General features: G+C 38.8%; 1 protein-coding gene across 3 annotated transcripts; it reads right to left on the minus strand.

The window, feature by feature from the left end:
• Window positions 1-1,228: 1,228 nt before the first annotated feature.
• Window positions 1,229-18,988, minus strand: LOC148284499 (uncharacterized). 3 transcript variants are annotated; one of them, XM_088239163.1, is made up of 8 exons: window positions 18,933-18,988; window positions 15,858-15,929; window positions 15,560-15,635; window positions 11,949-12,056; window positions 10,455-10,723; window positions 6,630-6,854; window positions 3,067-3,333; window positions 1,229-1,884 (listed from the first exon to the last, which is right to left on the minus strand). In XM_088239163.1, the coding sequence occupies exons 2-8, from the start codon at window positions 15,906-15,908 to the stop codon at window positions 1,732-1,734; spliced, it is 1,149 nt and encodes a 382-aa protein (XP_088095289.1). In that variant the 5' UTR covers window positions 15,909-15,929; window positions 18,933-18,988; the 3' UTR covers window positions 1,229-1,731. The 3 variants fall into 3 exon arrangements, with proteins under 3 accessions (XP_088095289.1, XP_088095282.1, XP_088095276.1); XM_088239156.1 differs by lacking the exon at window positions 18,933-18,988 and adding an exon at window positions 17,131-17,387 and having other exon boundaries at window positions 15,858-15,918; XM_088239150.1 differs by lacking the exon at window positions 18,933-18,988 and adding an exon at window positions 17,131-17,387.
• Window positions 18,989-21,309: the final 2,321 nt, after the last annotated feature.

The following is a 21,309-nucleotide window of genomic DNA, read 5'->3' on the forward strand; positions in this document are numbered from 1 at the left end:
AACATTCTTATATGAAGGAAAATGCAACCCTCCTGTCATTCTTTTTTTCAGGTATGTATATTCCGAATCAAAAATGTATTTAATATTTTATGGAAACTAAAGGGTATTGAAAAAAAAAACATTTTTAACAGTCTAGCATTGTATTTTCAAATAGTTAACTTAAACATAGAATATTTAGAAACTTAATAAACGAGGCGTTTTCTTTGGATTATAAGTATTTTTTTTATTAAAATGACAATCATATGATAAATTAATATTAAAAATAAAGAAAACAGTAATTATTTTACATATCGTCGCCTTAATTTTAATATAACATGAGTAAATTTTTTCTGTATGTGAGATTAAGATTATTTTTCACTATACAAAATACCACCTATCTTTAACAGAAAAGATAATTTTTTTGAATTACTTGAATTATGACGATGTATATTCCTCGGAGTACAGCGCGAGTCAGCGGGTGGTCAGCGATCAGTGGTCAGTAGTGGAATAGTTTGCATTTGTTCGTATACCTTAATAGAATAAAGCTAGTTTCGTACAAAATGAGTGATTTATGAAGTTTTTATTGTCTCCTATGAAGTTACCATATAGTGACTTACGTTGTATTCAAATCAAGGTGACGATATTTATTTATTATATTATATAACAAACAACATAATAAAACAGGAGTAATATGAGCACTGTATTATGATGTTATGGCTGTAAATAGTTCGGACAAAAGACACTTAATATATTCCTTTTCATTTATTTCTTAATATTTTCTCGGGTTTTTTGATCATATTTTTCTATTGTGTTTTATAAATAGCCTTCAAGGCGTATAGGACGTATAGGTAAAGGTAAAAATAAATTAAAATACTTCGGTCCGTTTCAAAGAAGAGCCCGATGCTGAGAGTTAATAATGTTATCGATCCTTTTGGATCTCGCATATTACTTACGGGTAAAAAATGAAAAAGGTTTCCTATAATAATATCAACAAACATAAAAACGTTGATTAGAATTATAATGATATTAGGGATGAAACTTCACCGCCGAGTGGGAAGTTTTCTTACAAAGATGAATATATTTATGTAGTTTTTAAATACTTTTACATAATGCATCTTGTCCGCATACCGATAAAACTTTATAAATGCACTTTTGCCTATTTTGAATGCTCGACTCAGCCGAGTCTTTTCTAATATTCCTTATTCATATTTTAGACATACATGTATATTTAAGGAGTTTGTTATAAATATTTTTGATACATGTTATTTTTAAAAGCCTTTTCCAGCCCATCGAAAAAACATAAATATACTTTTATTTATTAGATATTTTGTGTATTAGATATTTTGTGTTTTAGATATTTTGTGTATTAGATATTTTAGAGGTTTTTAACAGAGAACAATTTAAAACTGTGTTTGGAATTTTATGTCACTAGAGGATTTCAAGAGTATTGAAGTTAGTGTAGCGAACAGGTTTTTTAAATTTTATAGATGCTAAAGTGTGTTAGGTAAGCGCGTGTAAGGAGAATTTGAAACATTATTAAAAACGTCCAAGAAGCATGCGTCAAGAAGTATTATAAGCAAAGCAAAAGTCACTTGTTATCGATCGGACTAACTTAACTGATGAGATTTCTAAAGAATATCCGCTAAGACATTTGGAATTAATGGTCGAGGGTTTATATACAGGCACATGCTAACTTTAAAACAAAACCTCGGATGATTTAGGGGTTGTACCGATCTAGTATATACGGGAGCCCTAGTCGAGGTGCACGGCTGCCACGTGGTCCTCGTAGTCCGAGAAGTGTGGGAAGATGGCGGCGCAGGCGGGACACTTGTAGCAGACGGCCGCGAACTTCAGCGCTCTCTTGTGCTCCATCTGCATGTGGAGTACCATGCCCGACGGGCACATCTGCCGACAACAATACCATTACTCCCGCAACTGTCAACTGCACCACTTGATGATTAGTAGGACTGGCCGACACATCGTCCCTACATTTTGAATGCCCGCAATGACTATCGCTTAAATATATATTTTAAAAATAACAATTAACTCTGAAGAAATCACCATCGACATCCTAAAGTACATTCCCAAATATAAATAAACATCTAAATACAGTCGGATACGTGTTATGTTTATATTTTATCTGTAAAGCCGCGCGACGGTACCGCGCTCGGCCTGTCCTTTCTGTAACTGCGCACTTCGCGACGTAAAGAAGTTTTACTACAAAAAATATTATTCAAAACTTTATAAATGTTACCTCTGGTATTCTACATTTTGGGAATAAAATGGGTAATTTAAAAAAATGCCCGTTTTCTAAATTGAATTGAATAATTCGATAAAGTCACAAAGCCCCTGTTTACGGCGTGAACTATTCACGAAAATTACAAATTACATAGTATTACAATACCTTTTACTGTGTTTAATTTTTTTGTGTGTATTCTTAAGACCAAACTGGGACAGATCTTCCTCAATAGAAAGAAGTGACAGGGATTCAGAAGAAACCGATAGACCGCTGATGCTATTTCAATTATGAAGCAAATAAAGGAGATACGCATCGAGTATGATAATACTGCTTAGGTGTAATCGAGATCCTACTACAGAAAGGTCCCCCCTTATTGCAAATACCATCCAGAGTATTAATACAGTAAGTAAGTCAGTAAGCTGGACCAGGCGAGGGGTGCGTCCATTTCAATTTCACCTGATAATGGACGGGATGTTAGAGGGGTTTACAACTTTGGGAATAGAACGAAGGATGTGTGACAGCATTATTACTCGTAGTACCATCCGCTACGCAGACTGTACTGCAATTGCAGCAGAGTCTGAGGATGACTCGCTGAGGCTACCACTATACAAGTTCTACCAGGCGGCGAGGTGGGGAAGAAGTACAATAGGACTGACTCTATTAATAAGCATAGAAAGCTGGAAGATCTCGAGCCGATCGCAGGAGACAAATCGATAGAGCGGGATACAATTTAAATATCTAGGTGTTGAGATATTCGGCCGCGGTAATCTCTACCATGAAGTAAGGGAGCAAACTGATAAGGCAGCGGTGACATCCGAGACGCGAGACGGCACGGAAGCGGGACGTACCTGGAGACAGACGGGGCAGCGGCCCCGGTCCGTCCCCGCCAGGGCCGCCTGGCGCAGGCCCTCCTCGAGCAGGCCGTGCGTGAGCAGGTGGCGCGCAAGGCCGCGCGCCGTGTGGCAGCGCGCGGCGCAGCGCGGGCACGGCAGCGGCGCGGCGGCGGGCAGCGCGCGCACGAGTTCGCCGTGCTTCACACGCAGGTGAGTGCGCAGGTGCGAGCTGTCGCGCAGGTAGCCGCTGCACAGCTCACACTCCACATATTCCTCGCTAACCTACAATGAATACTTGTAATTGAGAGGTTCAGTTGAATTAGTGCTCTTTTTCTTCCGTTGTTCTTTCGGAAACCGGCGAGGGGAGGTCGAGAGGGTGGCTTAGATGCCAGGCAAATCCGAGTCTCCGTAAATACGCCCGGGCGAAGTATACGGTCGCGGAGAAGGAAAACTTTAGGAATGCCTCACACGCAAAGACAACAAACCGGAGAGTGACAGCCGGGGGCTACTCTAGACCGGCGGTTCCTGAACTTATTAAACCCACGGATCTCTTCTGCGGGTTTAAGGGGTTGCGGTCCCGCGGTTAGTGTCGCGGACTCACGAGACTCGCGAAAGCTCAAACCCCGCTCTACCACGAATTGAATTCCATTATTTTTTTTCATCGATAGGCTTACCTTCCTGAAAACATGTATCGACATGTCGTAAACCCGGCTTTGTCATACCTCTGCAGTAGAAAAATTAAGTATGCAGTCTTTGACATGTGCTGATGGAAGATGGTGTTTATTGGTGTTTATTGCGATTGCAATCGGAAGTTAAGGACGTCATACCTTCACCGTGACATTATAGTTGATGGTAAATTTTCCCAAGCAATTACGAAGATGCACTGCCGATCCTTTATCTTAGTTTAGGGTAGGTACATCGAGATACATAAAAGTTTATTTAAAATACAAAAGCAAAGTAAGTAAAGTAAGTAAAAAAGTCGTTGAGGTCGGACAAAATTTTTACAATATAGTTTGAAAACTCCGGGTAATTGACCTTTGGGATATGTTAAAAATTTAATCATTATAACTTTTATAAATCTTTGTAATACGAAAGTAGATAGAGATAGACGGAAAGTTAACTATACAGTCTTAGGAACTGTCAAATGTCGTATAAAAATCATGTTCAAGCTAAAAAATTTTGCTTTTTAAAATTTTTAATCGTTTCGAAGTGGCCATTTTTTATCACGGAAGCCTATTTAAAATATGAGAGAAATATTTCAATTTTAATTAAGCATCGAATGCGGAGTAAAGTTTCAGCGTCACTTATTGGTGAAATAATGAAAATGCATATAGACAGGTCGTTAAATCATACCGAGGAAGATACAGATAGTGGAAAAGTGAAATATACCGTCCCGGTATGTACCGATGAAGAAAGCGTATGTAATTGTGGCTCTGATTGTTTTAAGGTTAAATTCCGGAAATCGCAACAGATTCAGATGCTCTTTGATTACATTGTTTTTAGTGGTGTTTATGGCATATTCGAACTACTTTCACCCTGCCTGGATCGCCGTTTCACATACCCACATTGGCTGCTGGCTGCGGTGAAACTATAGTAAATTAAAGTTAAATTTTCCGAATTTAAGACCCGGGCATGTGCTGGATTAAACTGTGATTCTCTGCGGGCCTTTTGGGATGCTATTGTTAAAAATTTACCTTACCGGGAACCACATAGCAAACCAGGTAGGCAAACGCACCGATCTTTTCACAAGGAAGAAAAATTTAGCAGCTGCCCTGTATTTATTTATTTATACGCCCTACGGGCTTCTACACTTATTAGTGATACATTCGAGTGCAGCGGTGTAGCACAAGTATATACATTAAGTTAAAAGCGGGAATAACATAAGAAAAACTAAAAGAAACAATAATAAGGAAAGGGTGGGTTTTCCGAAGTACTTATTTAACGATGCTCCGTATTAATTTATATTATTATGTATACTTACTTATGCGATAAACTTATAAAATAAAATATCACCAAAAATCAATAATAAGAAAAATTTCGTACTGTGAGTATGTTTACTATTATACCAATTATTAAACAGTCTACTGTAACAGAATTACGAAAAACATAATATAAACTATAATGACACCACACACACGAACACAACACAGAGTACGCATTATTGTCAATTTTATGTTACGTAACATTTTTTATTTGGTTTTGTTTAGTAATAAAATTATATCTATTTGAAAGACTTTTACAGTTATTTTATTTTGTATTGTCGCACATATTTTTTCGTGTTTACTATAATTATCCGCTACACGACATAAGAAAAATGTAAAAAAAAATTGGAGGACTGTACACGTACTTTATTTCAAATTTAGCCGCTGCAGTTGTTTTTAAAGGCCCCATGGGCGTAAATGAAATATAATAACAGAAGATATATATAAATTATATGCCTAGTCACAAAAGAATATAGGTTGATAATAACTAGGAACTTTCGAGACGTACGATATTAAACATCCATAGAAAAAATTGTAAGTTCTATTCAAATTTCTTTATAACATAAAAGCAATTGATGAACTTGTCAAACTGATCGGGTGAGTTGGGGTGGTTCTCAAAGCTGAAATGGAACCTATGCTGGTTGGATTTTTTTTCCTACGGAGCCGTCTTCGGGAACTGAGAAGACTGCGACGGTAGCCGAGACGTCGGAACGGATCTCGGTAACAGTGACCGTGATAATTGACGCACCTATCTAAAATTGATTTTTAAATGTATTTATTTTGCCAATGATGACATAAATAAAATAGAAATACATAATACACCAGTTTGTGAAAAAGTTTTAAAAACTATATTTCAAATAATACTAAGTTTAATAACTCCGAGACAATAAACCTTTCACGACCATCAAGCGGTGCTATCTTCCGAGCGGATATCATTAAGAATGGACAAAAGCGCTCGATGGTCAGCGAGCGTAAATTCGTATACAAAATAAAAACAGCAAATATCCGCAGCTAACGTTAATAATAGTTTTAAAACTAGGTATGGGTCAGTAATATAAATCTTCGACAGTCTTAACATACAAAATACACCGGTGGAAATTCTGCAGCGAGGTTAAAAATACAAATATATTCTAATTTGGAATGAAGAAATTCAGTGACTTTTTTTAGGTTGTCAAATCGTATTATCACCGCTATGCTTTTTGAAGTTTTGGAAATCCCCACCGAAACTTTGAAATAACACCGCCCGCACCGAAATGGTGAAATATAACTGACAAGAAGAAAAGAAGATACGGGTTTAACTATCGTTTACTGTGCGAACCGCTGACACGCGGGTATGCAAAAAAAACATTGTCACCGCAGAAACCGGAAATCTGTCGAGAGTTGCGGCAACCATGATTGCCCACGGTTGCCGCGACATCGCAACAGATAAACTTGCGACGTTCCGAAGCGGATCATTTTTATAAAACAACTTCCCGCAGCACTGAACTTCCTCATTTTACCGATTACATAACCACCAAATCCATAAACATCCGCGAGGAATGTTTGCATAATGTCTCAATTGGACACGCCGTAGTAAGCGAGTAAAGTGGAACGCACCGCGGGGTGCGGAGTGTCCGGGCGGGGAGCGGCGGCCTTCTTTTTCCTCTTCCGGCCGCCGTCCTCGACACCTAGAGGAGCCGACGGAGTTCGGGTCCCTGCGTTGTCCCCGACACCGAGAGGAACCGAAAGAGTTCGAATCCCTCTGTGGGTCTGGCCGTCGCCCGCAGCACGAAGAGGGGCCGCCGTCTTCTTTCTCTTCGCCGCTTTCTTGATCGCCGGTGTCTGAAACAGGGTCGAGATCTTTAATGCGGTAATTCAAATATTATCATTATTCGGAAGATCGACATTGTATTCCTAGAGCCGATTTGTAATGTCCGCCTTAGTTAAATAGCAACGACGGCGAGCTTTAAACATAACTGATATAATAATAAATATTTTAGAAAAGAGACAGAGAACATCCTCGAGAGGGAAATATGGAAGTCTAGGCATTTACAGGGCTCGCAAACCGCCATCGGCTCGTTTGACTGGCCACTTTACACACTGTGTAACGTTATGATTAGACATACATAGTTCTCCTATCGGTTGATTTTTGTAGTGTTGGAGCCGAAACATTAATTTAAATTCAGTCTTTGTCTAACAAAAGTTTGGACTTATTTATATCGATATTCAATGTATATTTACGACATGCTAAATAAAATACAGAACTCGGTTATCAAGCGCGAGATTAAGGGCGATAATTGAATTAAATCGACCGCATTTGACGTCTTTTGTTTTCGATAACTCTAAGGCGGGGATAAATTAATGTACTCGAGAATGTTGCACTGGGTTTGTCATCCGATGTCTTTATGGTGTTAACATCCCGTGCGATTAATATAATGTGTCGTGTTAAACAGAAAATGCTTATTTGCTTTCTAGTCAAATTAAATTTAGCTACAAAAAGATACATTTTCAATATGGAGGGTGCGGATGGGTCATTGTCGTACCTAATTAGCCGTAGAAATGGGCCTATAATTGGCAATATCGGCTTTAGGCCGGTGTTATAAAAGCGGACTTCCAAGTATGAGGGAGGGATTGTGCATTCTTTAAGACCTTTTAAATAGCAAAGCATACAGATTGGTACTAGCAAAATATATGAGAAAACATGCGGAAAGGTGGTCAGGTCCAGCTTCTAAGGACATCCAAGATACATATCTAGCGGGATTTCTCGATCCGAGACCAGTATGATCCAAGTGGAGGGAAAGTATTCAGAAAATGGGTTGCAAATGTCAATACCAGTGCTTATTCGCGTGTTTCCAAATACAAGACTACTAGGCTTAGATTTGGATTTCTGGAGTCCTAAATGGACTTTTCCACAAAGGCAATGTAAAAATCAGAACTAGTCTTGTCAAGATGTTTGTTTTTAGCATGTAACAAATTGAAAGTTATAAGATTGGAGTGATTGCTGTAAATCTTATACATATTGTAGTATTCCATAATATAGGATACGAGCTATTTAAAGTCTTAACAGCAGGTGCAAATTTGTCTCTCCGATTTATATACATATACTGCAGTGGCGAGCGGTGAGTTTTTAAATTGGTAAGCTATGAAAATTCTGATAAAATGTCCATAGCGGTAGTATGGCATATAAAAAACAAGTCAATTTTATATTTAATAAATAATTCCTTACAAATGGCTCCAGCGGCTAATAGTTTCAGTACAAATATTTTCTAATGTAGCACAAACATTTGATTTAAAAAAATACAATCTAAAAAAAACATAACTGCAAAAAAAAAATTGGAACCCCTGTGGACTCGAACCCCCGCCTTCATCATTAGAAAGCAACGACCCAACCGCGCAGCTATTTCGCGTTTTGGGCTAAGCGTCGAAAAAGTAATTAATAAACTGGATAATTGATTAGAGCACCAGTGCATCTTTGGTTAAGTCAGACTATTATAACTTTGTCTTGAAATAAAACACTATTTCCTTATAAATGATAATAATTAAATAATTTTAAAGTATTCCTTACCGAGTACGATAGTTCACCAAACAAAACATAAATTACGTTTTAAGAATCATTGTTTCATCGACTTTTATATCACATTATTACTCACCAAACGACATAAGTTATACATATTATAATTCTTCATATATATTTATTCTTAACACTATACACTAGTAACGTTTTTATCATAACTCTAACTAAATTTTAAAAGTTTAAATGGATACTGAAGAATAACCTACAATATTCAACTGTCATCGTATGCACAAAAACGAATTACAATCAAAAAACAATTAGCGAATCTTTGTTTTTTTAAAACCCACTAAAGGATTTATACTATATTATGGATTAAAATATCAATTCGTTTCGATTAAAAATCAATATATTAATTTATTTTAAAGCAAATTTACTTTCAAACCACCGAAACATAAGTATGATCAATTACTGTCAATTACTTACTTATTATTGTAACTTTCGTGTTAAGACATACAAAATATATTCGTTATCTCTTTCTCACACATAACGAGTGCGTATATTGTCACCTCCCTTAGACTGTCGTAAGTCAAATTGATGTATTTTAAAGAATAACAGCCCTTATGAAAAAGTATTGAAAGACTAAATTGCATTAATGAAAGCTGCAAGATTTTACTGTAATCGCAAGTGTAATTTTTCGAACGAGATTCTAAAGTTTTAGGTTAAAGACGTATTTGAATTAGTGATTTTAAAGTGAGCAGAGTAATCTCGTGTAATCCAGTAGTAATAATTTTGGCCAATAGAGGCGCAACTGGTCGCTATATGGAATAAAGGAATATATAAATTTACTTACCCAAGAAAAGTAATATATTTTTTTGGTGATGTGTTTTTTCGTAATAATACTACAGTATTATAAAACATTACTTACAATGTCAAAAAAATATGGTAAGCTGCATGTAATCGATTATAAGGAGCATTCGCCCCTGATATACTGTAGAAAAAGTTTACTGATTTATCAAATGATCTAATTGAGAATGAATGCACGAACTCCTCTTTCTTTTTTCACATCCGCTCCTAAGTAGAGCGTGCGGACATCACCAGACGCCTACAGGAGATCTTATCGCCAGCCTGCACTCTCGCTTCCTCCCACGTTTCTTAGTTCCGCCGAAAGATCGTCATCGTCGGATTTCCAGGGCGGCGGGAGCTCGCAGGTGTAAAGAAGAGGCAGCTCGAGTTTAGGTTCTCCCGAGGTGTGCGCATTTAAGAAAGGTCCACCTACGCATCTTCAAAACGCTCATTATAGGAGCCTGCTGCGTCAGTTCTCAGGCAACATTATGCCTTATATTCTCCTCAAGCACTTACTCTCGAAACTCAGAGGTTTGGTGTGAGCCAAGATTGGCACCTATTTAGGAGTACTGACATTTTATAAGAGTTGAATGATCAGCATTTCATTTTGACAGAGTATAGACTAGAGTTCCAGACAAAACGCATCGTGTTAAAAGTTGCTTCAGCAATTCCTAAGCGGGTTATGAGATCGTTGCTCATGCTTCAATACTCAGTTATGCGAACTCTCAAGTATTTAAAGCTGTCCGTTTTCTCGATCCTCTGCCCATTATTATAGAGGGGCTGATCAGTGTCAGAACAGGATTCGTTGCACATAATCCGAGTCTTTAAAGTATTAATATTAAGACCCAGATGAGCAGAGTTTTCCGGCAGCTTGTCAACAATTTCCCGAAGATCGCCAACAGACTTTTCAAGAAGAACCGCATCGTCCGTGTACTACAAGTCGCACAACTTCAGGCGGGAGTTCAGATCACAAGGGATGCAACACAATCAAAGATCGGACATTTTGTGCCGAATAGTTTACCGTATATAAGTATGCGCGAGTATATAATCTTACGGAATAATTTGGGCGATGTAAAGATCGATACCTGAAGGAAGACCTTGGCTGGAGGCTCCCACTCGGGGTCCGGCTGCGGGGGGCGGCGCGGCGCAGCCCCCTGCGCGTGACGCTCCTGCGCGTGGCTGTGCAGCACGAGTGCCGAGTCGGAGCGGAAATCGCAGTGCTCGCAGCGCCGCCCGCTGCCGCCCTCCATCCTCCCCGCGTTGAGCACCAGCCCCAGCCCCAGCTCCACGAAGAACTTGCCCAGCGGACTGTCGAAGTAGGCGTCCGCGCTCCCCCCGGGGGTGGCATGTCTGCCTGCAAACGGTGAATAATTACCTCGGTGGTTCACTGTCGGAGATGTCTTCGGGAAGATATTAGAAGATAAAAATCAGTTTATTGCGAATTTTTAATGCTGTATTAAACATAATTTCATACAGTATTAGAAAGTTAGTTCCGTTTGACAGGTTAAAGAAAACATGCACAGTACATATTCAGAAAAAAAATATTGTGAAAAATCTTTACACCTTAAACTAATTTTCAACATAACTCCTACCATTTTCTAGGCCCTAGTCATAACGCGGCGCAAGTTTTTGTCTTCCCTCTTCATAAAGGGGTGCCGCCTGCGATATAAGAGTTCCCCGGGAAGAGTTTTCGGCACAAAACGAGCGGGCAAAGTTTTCAAATATCTAGTTATTTGTGAACAGTTGAATTTTGATTCGAAAAATCGGTTTTCTTTCATTTTCTTTCAACTGCAGACCAGTTCAAAGATGAACACTTGACATTGCTCATCATCATGCACATTATCATAAGCTTCATTGAACTGTCTCACTTTTGGATATTTTTTACATAAATTTCAAACAACCACCACGAAGCGTACACAGCAGTCAGTCAACTCGCAATGTCATCAACTCCTTCTCAATAGGTCAGGTTAAGTACCACACGGCGCAGCGATGGCGGGAAATACAAACGGGATTAATACCATCAGAACACTGGACTGCTTCTAGTTTTTCCCCATCGAGTGTGATTTCGTCAATATAAGAAGGCACATAATAAAAAGGGAATTAAAGCGCAATAATGAGGTTGTCGGAACTTATTTGAGTAAATATGAATATTACGGGTGTTTATTAAAATAACTCATTTTTACACAAACTGCAATAGGACTCATATTGACCATATCGAGTCTGTCCAACGTCGTTTTCTGAAGAGAGCGGTTTCTCGCATTGCAAAAAGGCGAGTATTCCTCTATGTAAGTAATAATCTATGTTGAAATAGAGAAATTTCGCAATTTGTTTGTTAGGAAACCTAAAATTCTGTCAGTACACATGTTCAAAGTGACGTTACAAATTAATTTCATGTTTGCGCATGCGTCGGCCCCGCACGGGTATGTGTACTTTCTTGTCCCTCTAACGCATGATTCATCGGTACGAAGCATCATAGTCCATCTCGCTCGAGCCGTTGATGTATTTTTACTTGGCGGCGCACTGCACTTATGCACACGGGTACTAAGTAACCCGAGTGCGTTTGTTTTCATGTAAAATACCAGGCTCGGAAGTGGGAGGGGGGCGCTCGTACAAGTGCGGCACTATGAAGGAGGGGGCCTCCAGCACCCACATGTCATCCGTCAGCAGGCACAGCAGGTTCGGCACATCTGAAACATAATCGGCGCATAAGTTCACCCCACCCCTGTTAACCTTAGAATGTGAGAAATAATGTACAGGCGGTCGAGATTTAGTCCTTATTTCCGGAAAATTGGTAAAACCCCGCACGCATCGCACGGTCAGAGCCCTGGGCGAGACGCAGGTCGCATCCTGTTTTTAGAGTGATCATCGTGTCACGGGAAGCCTCCTCCCGAGCCAGAGGTCAGTCCGACTGAGGCCAAATGTAACAGAAAAGCCTCGGTTGTGCAGAATGCGCATCGGGCACTGCTGCGATGGTTCTCACCTGTTCAGAATCTACGTCCCGTGCGAATGATATAAACCATGTTTGTTTGGATGCCCCATAAATGACCGTTATCCTGATTTCCTATCCGACCCTCTGATATTTACCTTGCTTTCCCTACTCCTATTCCAACTCTTCTGTCCCCACCCGATAAACATGTATTTAAAATTCTACATAAAAATCTAAAAATAAATGGTGTGAAGTTGTAAATATGTTACATAATATGTAAAGTTTTTAAAATATGAAGTACTAACTCACTTACTTGTATTTATCACTAACGCATGTGTAAATAGATTGAGTTTTTCTACCGACATTTCTTGGTAGAACAGCATTTTAATTATAATAATAAAAAATATGTACATAGTTTTATTCCACTTTTATTTATGATTTTTACAAGTGACCGGGTTTCATCGTGACCTACATCGTCAGACTGTTGGGAGACTTTCTATGTTATATACAAGAGCAAGCGGGGGTTGTAAATCATGATTTTATATAATTGTAGGAATAAAAATGGGCAAAGCTATCATATCTATATAATTTAATTAGTAAAATAGCTAACAGAGATGAGTGCTCTATTGCATTTTATAATAATTCAAATATGGGGAAATTGTTGATTAATAATAAAGATAAAAGAAAAAGGGGTACTAACTCAGGCTCATATCTATTATGCTGCCAAACGGGAAGATCGTTCAAAACTAGGACTAACAAACACTTCCAAAGTTAGAGAAATAACAAGGAAAAGTCCACATTTGCAAACCACCTTATGGCCAAATCATGTTTTTGATAAGAATACAAATGTTAAATTCCTTCACACATGCACCAAAGGTTGAAAATTAGATAAACTTGAATTTTTTTTAAATAAACCGCTTAAGAATCGCGCCGATAAAACAATATTAAACGATCAGGTAACAGATCATTCCCCATTATTGTATCCATTCAAATACAAACAGTAACACTTCTCGATAAGAATTATCCGCCGGGAATTTTGCTTTCAGAATCACTCGATTACATCTGATTTTATTATACAGGTGTTCTTTAAACCCTGTCACATACGAAACCACAATGATCAGTTTGGGCAAGAAGACATATTAGCTTATTTAGAACCAAGAAAATTAAAAAATATATATATATTTAAAAAACAAATGGTTGCTTACTTCTGCAGGGGAGAAGTGAGGGGAGTGCGGCGCAGTATCAGAGTCCCCCCTCCCTCCTTCTCGTTTCTCCCCTGCAGAAGTAAGCAACCGTTTGCTTTTTTGATATTTTATTTTTTTAAATTTTATTCATTCTAAAAAAATTATTTAATGTGCCAATATGTCTTCTTGCTCATACCGATCATCGTGGTTTCGGATGTGACAGGGTTTAATGAACATCCTGTATAGATTCATACAAAACTTAAATTTGTACAATTTTTATAACTTTATACTTAAATTATTTTAATTTAATCTCTTTTATTCTTATAATTACATCAAATCATGATTTGGAACACCCGCTTGCGCTTGTATATAACACAGAAACTTGTTTAGTCTCCCACCAGTCTGACGATGTCAGTCACTGGTAAAAATTATAAATAAAAGTGGAATAAAACTATAAATGTAGTTTTATTATTATAATTACACGTAATTTGAAATAAACAAAAAAAGAGAAAACTTGACACTGGCGAGAACACCCCAGTTGGGAGGTGAAAAGGCCATGAAAAACGAAGAGGAAGAGGCAAAATAGTCTCGATTATAATGCTAGTTACTCAGAAAAGAAGAAGAAGAGGATAACGTGGAAGGTCAATTGTACGATGCAGGTATCGCAAATGAAAGGTAAATCCAAAATTGATACCAAATAATACAACAAAATCTATCTATCTAATTTTATCTGAAAATTGGCATAAAGCCGAATACATTACTTCAACAGATGTTAATGGATTACCATTAGAAGTACAAAATATGGATTTTTTTAAGGCACTACTCTAGCTATCCTTAGCTCATCGTCATCATCATCATCACTGGTGCACGGGAGAACAGCATTAGTATTCCAATTGCGGCATATCAAGATCATTTTGGTTACGCGGAAGGTAATGTGATTATAACTTTTACGCTACAGGAATTAGTCCGAGAAGGTGCAAAATTTAAAAACAATACTTCGCATCCACCCTGCCAGGAATCGAACCCAGGATCTCGGCGTGGTAGGGTGCGTCTCAAGCAACTACACTACGAGGTGGACTGATCCCTGCGTGATTTTTATTTTCACAATTTTTACCCGATTGTAGAACATAAAAAAGAAGTGTATGAAATGTAGAAAATAAAACACTAATCCAGGGTTCTGGTTCTTTTTCACACTCACTGTATTCTTCATCAGCCTCTCCATCGAGTTTTTTATTCCAGGTTAAACCTCGAAGCCGCAGCCCGCTCCGTTGTAATAAATTTAAATAAAATATATATATTTGATTTATTTGAATGCACACATTTTGTAATACATTTGTTGTTTTTTAATAATAATTGCTGATAATTTTCAATTTTTTCACTAGTTTTTCACAGAGTAGAGCTACTTTTTTGTCAGTCAGAATGCTCAGTTTCGTTGCTGTAGAAGGTTCTGTTTGGCAGGTGTAGATTTTTTGTGACAATTGTTTTTGTGACGGATAATCGAGCGCGCGGGTGTGAAGTTTTGCCTCCTGTTTAGGAAAACTTGCGCATAAACTATTGAAATGTTAACAATGGCCTACAATCATCCCGGCAAACCGGCGCTATCTGGAGTGCGGCGTTGTCTACCTCCGTCGAGCGAAAACCGGTAGATTCATTATCAATCCGAGAATCGTGGATGGGAGGGATGACCTCTAGGTTCATTAATCCCTTAGAAACTGTAAACGTGGGGGGGGGGGGGTAGCGGCCATATATACCGACCTCGAGATTTTTTATACCCCCAAAATGGAGTTTTTTTTTTATAAAAACAATTCAATAAATTTAAAAAAACATAAGTTCGGTTTCTTTTCTTTTAGGTATCTCCTCACATGTAGGTTAAAGATTTACCAAAATAAAATTGCTTTAATTTTAGATAGCAACATTTGGACATATTTAAGCTAAATATTGTTTTTAAATAATTCCTAAGATAAATAATTTTGTATTTTAACTAATAGGTACTGTTTAAATAAATAAATCATAGTTGATATAAAACAATTTCCTAAACAAAGTAAGAATAGTTGGTTCATCATTAAGGCAATTATCTGACCTGATTTGGCATTACGCTCTTCGTGAAACAACCGTTTCTTGTTAAGTTTCTGCTTTGTATCTTTACGGGGGAAATCCTGAAATCAGATACAGAACAGATTATGGTTCATTTATATTCATCAGTGACCAGGTTTCATCATGATTGACATCGTCAGACTGGTGGAAGACTATACAAAATCTGAAGTTATATACAAGTGAGACCAGGGGTTGTCGATCATGATTTTATTGGACTGTGGGTGGATTATTTGATGGGATGCGCCTCGAGCCACCCGCAGTACGTCTGATAATGATTGTCATACCTCGGTGTGTCGGGTGGTTGGATCCGTGTTCTGCTGCACTAGGGGACGCATTTTGGGCCACCTGAAGAATACCTTTTTATTATTCGGTAAGTATCAATCATAATTTTATAATTACTGATAAAAAATATTGAATATAACAAGAACCTTGTCTCACAAACATGCTTAGTTTATTTTGAAAACAAAATTATCATTTAAATTAAATTAATAGCAGCCACAAGTATTCGTTATAAATAATATATTACAGCTTTTCATTTGCATGAATAACCTTGCCTCGACTGTTTTCTCCGGAACAAGGATAGATTTATACAAATAAGAAAATATTGTATATACATTATAATTATCTTCAACAGTACAATTCGAGACGATATAAAGATATATCGATATTTATGTACGAAAATGTGCACATTTCTATGAAATTTTAAAGTATCTTCATTGGTGATATGTAATTAAACATGTTTAGGAAAAAAAATGTATTTATATTCTATTTTTCATTTGGAAAACATTATTTTATTATGAAGATTAAATTGAAGATAAATTAATGTCAATGTAATATGGGGCCTGAACTCTTATTATTTATTGATTTTATTTTGAATCTTGAAATATGGCACCCATCAACATATTCTTATTATTTCACAATAAATAGGAAACTGTAATGACTCATAGTTGAAGGCAGTGTGCCGAGTGATTTAAAATTAAATGTATCTTACGAAAGCAAATAACATATTATAATACTTTACGAACCGCACTGAAACTTAAGCACGGTGGAAATGTGTTTTAGTTTACGTATTATTTATTATATTCGTGTTATAACTACTTGTGCTAACATTCCGTAACTTAACGTAAATAACGCAGTAGATGAAGAAAAAACCATCAGTCCAGGTACGCGTTGCGAGCACAAAATAATATATTATGGTTCGATGGAGTCCAAGACGCTTCTTATTGTAAATATTACGATGGATATTTAGGGAATGATAATAATCTAATATTCTTTTCAAGAGGGTGTAGGACTGGACGAGGAGTGGCAGATTATTGTTTTTAGTTTTAACTGAGTACCTACCAATCTATTTAGGTTTTTACTTTTGTTTGTCAACTTTGCACACTTTCTCTGAATAGTTAAGACATTTTGGCAATGTTTTCTTTCCCAAAATAAAGTGCCAAGAACTTTAATATCTGCCATAACACGAATATTTAAACAATTGCACGATGTAATTATGATATAATGCTACACAGTGTAAAGAAAGAAATAAAAAAAAATACAAGTCGGTTTACTCACCGATCGAAGGATGAACAAACCCGATTAAAAGAAAGGGCCAATACAAACTTTCAAAGGCTACCGAACGTTACGATATTACCGCGAGCTATTATTGTTGCGCGGCGCGCCGTCACCCGAATATGGCAGAAGAGAGAAGCAGAGCAGAGATCCGGAGCTATCGGTCGAGCTGCCGAGTTCTGCCCAGAGGTGCCGCCACCAGCCACCGCCGCTGCCGCTCATTGAAACTCCCCTTTCTACTAAAGGCCCATTTCACACCGTGGCAAAAATCCACACGGCCTACCAGCGCTGCCAACTCTACCGATTTTGGGAGCAATCTACCGGTCTACCGAATTCGATGGTAATTCTACCAATTTTTAAATATCTCGAACAATTGGTTATTTTTATGACTAGGCACCTTGTTTTAGAACAATAATACATCTTTTAAAAAGAACCGTTTACACGTAGACAATACAATAGCTGCGACAATAATGTAGTGTCCCAGCTCCGTGAACGGCGCGATCGCGCTGGACAGAACGCTGGGGCAATAGGAAAATTCGGTCGCAGTTCATACGCGAGCGCTGAGAAAATGAATACACGACGGAGCGGCGTTTGTTACGAGCGAATTTACGAAAAATGTTATCAAGATGTATTGGAATTGTTAAAGGACGAACTGAGTAACAAAAAAATAAACAATTCTGCCACCGTCTTACGACCATTGGGATATAATATATAGAGATAACGCTTCATACAAATCCGAGCTAAAAAGTCGTCCCCGAAGGAAAGGGAATAGCCAGCGGGGACGCGAGACTTAGTGTCATCACGTCATATCACATCGACTTATATCACAGCGAGCAAAACACGTCGTACAGTAAAAAGCACCGACTGTTTATACCGGCCTACTGTGAGTTTTATTCAGCATTTTGCTCCTCCCCGCATACCCCTGAGGAGAAATTGTATTTCGTGATATTATGAATGCACGTGTATGTTGTATGCGGTATGCTCGGGCAGGGGGGCGGGTTGTGCGGTAGGTAATAGTGTAATCGTGAAACAGACCTCCTTGTGTCCACATTCATTGGTTGGTTTGTAAAAATGGGCATTATGTTTAAATAAACATAACGTCTTTATTATGTTTAGTTTAACAAAAATTCAATGAATTTTTATCAAGTTCAAATCAAAATATTATGTGTATTTATCGAGCACTTAATACTTAGGTACTTGAAACGGACGGTTAAAAGATGTATGTAATTGTAAAATAAAAGAATATGCAAACTATATATTTAGGGCCCCCGGTATCTGTCGGCTAAATGTTAGACCTACAATAAAGGATGATTATTCCACTTTCGGGTCTGACTTTAGCGATACCGGGGTACTATAGAATAGCCACGGCCAATACCCACCCCTTGCTTCAGGATTGTGGAATACAGTCCAAACTGTGACTCGGACAGTACAGTACTTATTTATTATATACGAGTATAGGTACACAGATACACAGTTTATCAGGTAGACTTGTGGTTGTCGGCATGTACCCTTTTTAAATATAATTCAAAGTTTATATTTCAAAAGTGGATTTTTCTGCAATTAAATTTCTTTAAATTTATCTAAACTGTTGGGATCAGGAGGTATATACTAATGTGGGCCAATCAGGAACTTCTAAGCATTTGCTCATGTGGAGAGGAAACCACTTAAAATTCTTCAGGAGAAGCCGGCCAGTTGGCAGTAGTCAACAGGCCTTCTGTTCCACTAGAGGAGTGTTCGGTATTTTCTTCCCTACTTTGGTTTATTTTACCAATTGCCTGCACTAAATTGAGCATGTATGATACTACCTCGTGTGAGTTGAAGCTGTTGTCTTTGAAAGTTGATCCGATCTCGGAGAGCTTGAAGCGATGCAGGTAGCTCATAAACCCACCATGACCCGTAAGCATCTGAGTGAGATCGTGGCCAGCATTCTGCATTCTCCTGAAATCATAGGAATGAAAAATGGGAGGGAAAAACATTTTAGTTATTGTTACGGACGTCGCGTAGACTCTGCAGCCCTTCCTGGGGCCTCTTGAATAGCTAGTGTAGAAGCCTCGGTATATGTAAACATGAAATGCTGCCTCCCCAATAAAGCCTTTCATTTGTTACGTTCGGGGGTGGCTTTCGTTATACCGAGGCCTATAGAATTAGGATTTATTATTTAATTTATAAATATATTGCATTGCCCTTATTTAATTAATAATTATATTTTCTCTGTACATGTTTCTTACCGCGCGGTCTGCACCCGAGTGCGGGCGGGTGGCGGGGGGAGGTAGCCTTATACGTGGCGAGAGAGAGATAGACAGAGCGGGCGACAGCGCGCTGTCTCTCTCGCGACAGGATTGGTCGGCCTACTCCCGCCTGCCATTGGCCGGCCTATATCAGCCGCGCGGATTAGTTATGTATAAAACGCCGCAGCGCAAAAAATAAATCAGTGTCAACCTTTTACTCGTGTTTGAATCATTTCCCGCTCTACTCTCCGCCGATACCGACTACGCTACAAGGATCCCCTCAATGCCTCTGTTTTTTTTTTATTCAAAAAAATATGTTTACAAACAATTTACATAAATAAACGTATCCAAATATACAAAAACATTTTCTTAAAACCATAGTAACATAACAAACATAACTTACACAAAACATAAGTAAAAACACGGATATTTACATTAAGAGAACGACTTTGGATAAAGAAAGACTCCCTGGGTGGTCAGAGGCAGAGGATCCGAATACCACCCCCGTAAGGGGAGGACAAAACAAAATAACGTGTGCGTTCCGCTCGGAAGGAAGCACAGACCCAACTGAATGAGCAGTTACAGGAACAGTTGCCTGTCCCACCATATTTTACCCACCTAGGCGTCCGCGCATCTGAGAAGCTCCCAACGCGATACCCAAGTCCGGACAAACTGACGGAAGAGTGAAAAATTTGTACTCTTGGCCATCAGATCCACATTCCACGCTGGTCGCATGACCCCTGTCAGACCATTCAGCATCTCATCTCTGGCATCATCTAATAGCACACAGTGCCACAGGATGTGTTCGGCCGATTGATGGTTATCTCCGCAAGCACAGCTCGAGACAGGGACAAGTCCAAGTTTATGAAGCTTGTCTCTAAACTCCCCATGTCCCGAAACCATTTGTGCAGTATGATGGTCAAACACCAAGAACTTACTACACATCCTGTGTCTGATGGAAGGTAAAAAAGACCACGTCCATCTCCCCGTACATGCCATGTCCCATCTATTCTGCCATTGATTGAGAGTTACGCCTAGCATAATATCACATAGTACGCTAAATCTTGTCTCGGATGGGCGCAGCTCAACACCAAAGTATTCCATATTCTCTCCTCTCCACACAGAGCGTTTTACTACTGCCTCTCTTGTCTTAAAATCTATTGGAAGAACTCCTGCAAGCACAGGAAGAGTCTCAGAGGCCACAGTCCGATATGCTCTTGTCAGTGCCAGCAGAGGAACCCTCTGTCCACTAAGAAGTGCTAGTCGAGCCACTCCGATATTCAAACGATGTACCCATACCTGGGCCGCATACGTAACCTGGGCCACATAGGACCCACGATATAAGATCCGCAGGGCTGGAGAGCGGATTCCCCACCCAACACAACTTAGGCGACGTAAATGGAAAAAAAAAATTTAGCCTTTACCGAAACGGTCTTGATGTGCGTGAGAAACGACTGAGTTCTGTTTAGTTGAACACCAAGATACCAAACATGATCATGAAACCAGATGCTCTTCCCGTCCATCCTAACAACAGGGTTTCTCTCCCTATTCAGGTTCGCACGTAACATCAAGCCAATAGTCTTGTGAGGAGAGAATGAGAGTTTGTTTCTTTCACCCCATTTTAAGATGTCGTTCAAAGCATCACTAGCCTTCTTCTCTATCATAGCTCTTGATCCTCCAGAGACAAGAAGTAGCGCATCATCCGCATAAGCCACCGTCGTGCTACCTTTTGGCAGCGGAAGTAATAAAAGGTCATCGAATAAAAGGTTCCACAGGGTCGGCCCAAGAACCGGACCCTGAGGACAGCCCATGGTAGATGTCCGAACCACACACGTATCGCCATACCTGATGGACACCTCTCTGTCAACAAAATAACTAGAAATAATCTTAAAAAGCTGTCCCGGACAGAGCCTGTTCTTTAGTTTTAAGATAACCATCGGCCACCAGGCGTTAT

Source organism: Micrasema longulum, unplaced genomic scaffold (genome assembly GCF_059751315.1).
Source record: "Micrasema longulum isolate JH-2025_06_02 unplaced genomic scaffold, ASM5975131v1 h1tg000114l, whole genome shotgun sequence".
Classification (NCBI taxonomy): Eukaryota; Metazoa; Arthropoda; class Insecta; order Trichoptera; family Brachycentridae; genus Micrasema; species Micrasema longulum.

What these genes read in the sequence shown, in the direction of transcription:
- LOC148284499 (XM_088239163.1), bottom strand. Translation starts at nt 15,908, where the DNA reads ATGCGTCCCCTAGTGCAGCAGAACACGGATCCAACCACCCGACACACC. An exon ending in CAGCCAAGGTCTTCCTTCAG is followed by an intron (nt 6,855 to 10,454) that starts GTATCGATCTTT and finishes ACCCTGTTTCAG; the next exon opens with ACACCGGCGATCAAGAAAGC. An exon ending in GCTGCCCCGTCTGTCTCCAG is followed by an intron (nt 1,885 to 3,066) that starts GTACGTCCCGCT and finishes TGTTGTCGGCAG; the next exon opens with ATGTGCCCGTCGGGCATGGT.